Here is a 6272-nt window from a genome sequence, read left to right on the forward strand (position 1 = left end):
AAAAAAAAAAAAAAAAAAAAAAAAAAAAAAAAAAAAAAAAAAAAAAAAAAAAAAAAGCTCTAAAAGAAATTTGATTCAAACCTATACATGATTATGCATTGAACTAATAATTACAATTTCCAATAATTTACCAAAGTAAATAAATTTTCATTTTAAAAAATTATCTAATTGATCTAAAAGGTTATTCAAAAGATAATAAAAATTTATAGATTTATTAAATACAAAATTAAATTATCTAAAAAAAATAAAAAAATATTTGACCAACGGATCTTTTATTTCGTGGAAATTGAAGAAATAATATCTAAATAAAATTTGAAAGCAGCGGAGATTTGGTGGATTTAAAAATAATAACAATAAAATTCTTTTTCCCATGATGTTTTATTGTAGCCTTATTGAAGACTTTTGCATAAACAGGAGGAATGCACTTTCATTATTCTCCACTTTTTACAGTTTGGGTCCATCTTTTTATGCAATTCTACTCATTTTACCTCCAAAAATAGTCAAACCCCACTTCATCACCTTTTTTTTTTATTTTATTTTTTTCATTTTCTTTTGTATGCATAATAATTCAAATGCTTATGTTGGAAGCAAGAACACATTAATTACCCTCCCAACCCAATCCATTTAACCCAACGACTTGAAGTCACCTTCCTCATTGGAGTTAATTTAGGGTAAAGTACACAAAAAGGAAAACAAATTGCTCTTCAAACTTTGCCCTTTAATTAAAATATACTCAAAACTTTTAATAATTGGTATATACATTTGATCCTTTATAAACGTTTAAATCTTACCTTCAATGTAGCGGTGGCTATGGAGGTTGAAATAGTGTCTATTCCAGGTCATTACCACATAGGTTTGTTCGAAATTATTCTAGAATAAGATGGTTACTTGTTCGTTCTTGTTCTTTAAATAATTATGAATTAACCTCTTCCTTTGACCATAAGTCCTTCAGTTATTCTTTGAAACTACCTCTTCCTTTGGCCTTACTTAACAGAGAGGTTGGCTGTTAGTTGCAGATGGAAGAGGGAGAGACTCTTGATTTGGTTTTTGGGGCCAAAAAGGGGAAGAAGAAAAGTCTTTCTGACGAAGTTTGGCTGAAAATTTCTCACCAAACTGTGAGTTCTGGTTGTATGACTCCCAATTCTACCCTTGATGATGGAAGTTAGTTGTTCGATATCATCGGTTGGAGAGGGAACAAAACATTTTTTATAAAAGTGTGAAAACCTCTCTTGAGCATTCGCGTTTTGAAAACCTTGAGGAAGCTCGAAAAGAAAAACCCAAAGAGGACAATATCTACTAGCATGGGTTTTAACTGTTACAAATGGTATTAGAGCTAAACACTAGACAGTGTGTCAACAAGGACGCTAAGTCTCAAATAGGGGTGGACATCGGACAGTGTGCTAGGGGAGACATTGGGCTTCAAATGGGAGTGAATTGTTAGATCCCACATTGATTGGAGAGAAGAACGAGTATCAGCGAGAACGCTGAGCCTCAAAGGAGAAGAGTGGATTGTGAGATCCAATATCGGTTAGAGAGGAGAACAAAACATTCTTTACAAGGGTGTGAAAACCTCTCTCTAACAGATGCGATTTAAAATCCTTGAGGAGAAGCTTGAAAGAAAAACCTCAAAGAATGACAATATTTGCTAGCAATGGACTTGAGCTATTACGTTAGTTTTCATAAACTATCGCTCGCCGACTCACAACTTAAAAGTTTGGCCAACATAAACATAATTCAAACAGATTAAAAGATGTATTTTCAATCAAGAAAACAAAAATTCAAATCGAACTACAAAGAAAAAAGAAATTTACAATACAAATATAGTTTCGTGAAAATAAATTAAATACCGAGATATCTATTATGAACATGTAGTTGGGGTTGGGCAGGGTAGGATCCTCTCATATTTATAAAATTAGTGAAGACCATTATTCAGATATTTTTTATTATTTTTTTTCAAACAGAAATTAATATAATCTAGAACATTCAAACCAAATTAGATGACCAAATCGAAAATCACCTAATACAATAAAAACTAAAAAAGAAAATAATAATAATGAAAAGAAAAGAAAAAAAAAATTGTTCAAATTATAGTATCCAACTTTCATCACTTAATGGTCGGCAATCTGTGAACCTAATCATAACATTAAATCAACAATGAGTTGAAATTTGAGTAATGAACAAGTTGGATCTCAACTCATCCATTAGTCAATTCATGTTCTCCTCTTATCTCTTCCCAATTGAATGGTCCAAATGGCAACCTTATCTTAGCCAACAGATTGTTAAAACCCCAAAGCAAACAAAATTCAAAACCAAAACCAGAACAAAGCCTAATGATTTTGACCCAGAAATTATTTGTAATCAAAATCCCTTCAAACCTACCCACCACTCCGAAACCCAGTCTCAAATTCAACCAAAAACCATTTCCCCTCTTAGAGAACAGCAAAAAATGGACAGAGCTCAAAGAATTTCAGCAACTTCATGCACAGATGGTCGTTACAGGCTTCATCCACCATACCCCATCACTCAACAAGCTCATTGCCCATGTCCTCTCGATGGGCTCGCTCGGAGTCGCCTATGCTTATTCGGTTTTTACTCACACTCTAGAGTTGGATATACTTACTTGGAATACCATGTTGAGAGGCTTTGTGAATTCCGACATGCCGAGAAGGGCGCTCCGAAGTTACATTGAGATGCTTCAATGGTCAAGGATTGTTCCTGATAGATTCACATTTCCTTCTCTGCTAAAGGGTTGCGCCCTTTCATTGGAGTTCAAAGTTGGGAAGGTTCTACATGGCCAGATCGTCAAGAATAGGCTTGGTTCAGACCTGTACATAGAAACCACATTGTTAAATATGTATGCCTCCTGTGGGGATTTGAACTCTGCGAGGTTCTTGTTTGAGAAAATGGGTCATAGAAACAAAGTGGTGTGGACTTCTATGATTAGTGGCTATACGAGAAACCATTGTCCTAAGGAGGCTTTGGTTATGTATGAGAAAATGGTGGAAGATGGGTTTAGCCCTGATGAAGTTACCATGGCAACGCTCGTATCGGCTTCGGCTGAGTTGAAAGATTTGGGTGTTGGAATGAAGCTGCATTCTCGAATTCAGGAGATGGGTATGAAGATTTGTGCTGTTCTAGGAAGTGCTTTGGTTGATATGTATGCTAAATGTGGGGATCTAAAAACTGCAAGGCAAGTGTTTGATAATATGTCTGAGAGAAATGTATATACCTTCTCGGCTTTGATTTTTGGTTATGTCAAGAACAATAGAAGCACGGAGGCTTTGCAGCTATTCAGGGAAATGGTTGGCGCCTCAAACGTGCATCCAAATGAAGTCACGATTTTAGCCGTTGTTTCCGCATGTGCTCAATTGGGTGACTTAGAAACAGGAAGATGGATTCATGACTATATTACGAGGACCGAACAGGATTGTTCAGTTAGTTTGAGTAACGCATTGATCGACATGTACTCAAAGTGTGGAGAAATAGATGCTGCCAAGAGAATCTTTGATAGCATGTCAAAAAGAGATTTGATCTCTTGGAATTCTTTGGTGAACGGTCTCGCTCTACACGGCCTCGGCAGGGAGGCTCTCACTCGGTTGCGCCTAATGCAGATGACAGACTTGCAGCCAGATGAAATAACTTTCATTGGGTTACTGACTGCCTGCAGCCACGCAGGATTAGTTCAAGAGGGCAAGAAGCTATTCCATGAAATGGAAGCATTATATGGAATAAGACCCAAGTTGGAGCATTACGGGTGCATGGTAGATCTTTTATGCAGAGCGGGACATCTGGTCGAAGCTCGGGAATTTATCCAAGCAATGCCTTTACAACCAAATGGTGCAATATGGGGCGCTATGCTCGGTGCTTGCAGAGTATACAATGATCTTGAGCTCGGCGAGGAATCTGCGAGATGCCTGCTAGAACTGGAACCAACAAATGATGGAGTTTACATTTTGCTATCAAACATTTATGCAAGAAGGAAAATGTGGAATGAAGTGAAAAAAGTTCGAGAATTGATGAACGAGAAAGGAATTCAGAAAACACCTGGTTACAGTTCGGTTGTCATCGATAACATCACCCATTCGTTTCTGGCTGGAGATTGTTCTCACCCAGAAATAACTGAAATATTTAAAATGCTTAGACAAGTTAGAGAGAAGCTGAAACAAGCAGGCTATGTTGCAGATATCTCAGAAGTATTACTCAACATTGATGATAATAAGAAGGAAGAATCAGTTTCTCAACATAGTGAAAAACTAGCTTTATGCTATGGCTTATTGAAATCTAAGCCAGGGAGGAAAATTGTTATCCTGAAAAACCTTAGGGTCTGCTCAGACTGTCATACTATGATAAAACTCATCTCGAAGATTTACCGAAGGCAGATAACGCTACGAGATCGAATCCGTTTCCACCACTTCAAAGACGGCGTCTGTTCTTGCAGAGATTATTGGTGAAGCGTGTATGTACCTAAATATGGAACTGCAGAAACTTTTCAATGGTATTTCCTTCTCTACTGTATAAATAGAAAATAGGTTTACAAGAAATAACAAAGAACAGTGTTATCATATGTAGCATGGTGAAAAATTGAAATTTTATCATGAATACTTTATTTTACATATGTTCGGTGCTTGTAGAATACGATAAATCTACTACTGATTCCTTGTTATGGAAGGCTTATTTCCAACCTAAACGACTAGCCAAGTACTAAGATATTATATATCGAGTAAGTAGCGAACTCGGGGAACCTAGAGTTTTGAAATGGCTGAAGCAGGCAAGTTGGATCTTGCAGGGAGCTTTAGGTCTTCCCAGTCTTCATCTTCAATCCTAGAGAAGTACTTCTCAACCATAGCATCAGTGACAAGCCCCAGATTAGAGGGTTCCCACTATAAGAGAGAGAGAGAGAGAGATCAGAGAACGGATGTATTGATTTCTAAAAACGTACATCTGGGAATCACGAAACACTCGACGCGTACCTTTGGGTTGTGATCTTTATCCAACAATATAGCTCGACAACCCTGCATTTATGAAATGGCATCATGATCTTTAGTAATAGAAATGTCAAAGTTGTGGGGATCAAACAATCCAAGGCAGTGGAAGACCTCAACAAAATCTTTGCTGACTTCCCCTCGCAGGACATGACAAACCATTCTGTACTCACGAATGAGACACTGACCAATACCTTGAAGTCTGCCTTCTCTGATCTGTAATTTCAGAAAGGGATCATATTAAGTACATTGATGTGTAATTCAAAATTTTCACGAAATTGACAGTAGTTGTGTTGAAGCAATTTGGAAAGACTAAGACCCTGACTGAAGTTCTTCCTTTATACTGACCAGAGAGAGAGAGAGAGAGAGAGAGAGAAAGAGGAGAGGAGAGATGCTTTCTACAAAACAATGAGACAACATTGCTTGTGCACGTGTGTAAAAGGAATCTCAATAACTAAAACTGTGAGATTCCACATCGGGGAGGAGAACGAAAGATTTTTTATAAGGGTGTAAAAACCTCTCCCTAACAGACGCGTTTTAAAAATCTTGAGGGGAAGCTCGAAAGGGAAAGTCCAAAGAGGACAATATCTGCTAGCGGTGGGCTTGGGCGGTTACAAAAATTGTCGTTCATCAAAATTCATATCCAGAGCAGAAGTCGATCAAAGAAAGGGGCAGTTTGAAACTTATTAGGATGGTTGCACACCGATCTCAAAGAGATTTTAAGACTGGTTGGTGATGCCTTCTTCAAGGCTTGAATTGTTGAAGTGACCCAATTATCTTTCTTTTTCAGTGCCTCCTCCTCCTACAAGAGCAAAGCATCAGATTACAATTAGCTAAATGGGACACAATCCCTCCTATAACCATTATGATAAAATATCCAATGAACTACAAGAGAAGTAAGAACATAAGAGAGTTAAATCATAAAGAACGCATACGACAAGAAGATATTGTGTTATCCATATCAACTTACTAGTGCAGCTAAAATGTCTTCAACTGTTCTTCGAGAGAAGCACTTATCAATGACATCCAACCTGTGAAAACCAATCATTTGATTTTAAATTGAACTTCTAAATCTGAATTAACCCTAAAGCTTAAGTTTATAGGTTAGTGTAAATTTAACTATATTAATACTTCAACAACTACTGATAATTTCATTGTATTAACACTCAGCTCAATAGAGTTTTTTATAGGAAGCCTTAAAATCATCGCCCATAATTTGTGCATACAGAAATTTGTTACTCAAGAAAAAAAAAAAAAAAAAAAAAAAAAAAAAAAAAAAAAAAAAAAAAA

At 36.6% G+C, this 6272-nt stretch overlaps 2 protein-coding genes across 2 annotated transcripts in view; one reads left to right on the plus strand and one right to left on the minus strand.

The window, feature by feature from the left end:
• Positions 1 to 2486: 2486 nt before the first annotated feature.
• Positions 2487 to 4451, plus strand: LOC111479271 (pentatricopeptide repeat-containing protein At1g08070, chloroplastic-like). Its single transcript, XM_023123820.1, has one exon. The coding sequence runs from the start codon at positions 2487 to 2489 to the stop codon at positions 4449 to 4451; it is 1965 nt and encodes a 654-aa protein (XP_022979588.1).
• An 89-nt stretch (positions 4452 to 4540) lies between these two features.
• Positions 4541 to 6272, minus strand: part of LOC111479726 (3-hydroxyisobutyryl-CoA hydrolase 1-like) — a 5702-nt gene continuing 3970 nt past the window's right edge. Inside the window, exons 10-14 of the mRNA XM_023124552.1 lie at positions 5953 to 6013; positions 5686 to 5784; positions 5097 to 5198; positions 4971 to 5012; positions 4541 to 4880 (exon numbers count right to left, since the gene is read on the minus strand). Of these exons, the coding sequence (XP_022980320.1) occupies positions 4743 to 4880; positions 4971 to 5012; positions 5097 to 5198; positions 5686 to 5784; positions 5953 to 6013 (442 nt within the window). The 3' untranslated portion in view covers positions 4541 to 4742. The remainder of the gene's footprint in view (positions 4881 to 4970; positions 5013 to 5096; positions 5199 to 5685; positions 5785 to 5952; positions 6014 to 6272) is intronic.

Source organism: Cucurbita maxima, unplaced genomic scaffold, assembly GCF_002738345.1.
Source record: "Cucurbita maxima cultivar Rimu unplaced genomic scaffold, Cmax_1.0 Cma_Scf00005, whole genome shotgun sequence".
Taxonomy (NCBI): domain Eukaryota; kingdom Viridiplantae; phylum Streptophyta; class Magnoliopsida; order Cucurbitales; family Cucurbitaceae; genus Cucurbita; species Cucurbita maxima.

What these genes read in the sequence shown, in the direction of transcription:
- LOC111479271 (XM_023123820.1), top strand. Translation starts at nt 2,487, where the DNA reads ATGGTCGTTACAGGCTTCATCCACCATACCCCATCACTCAACAAGCTC.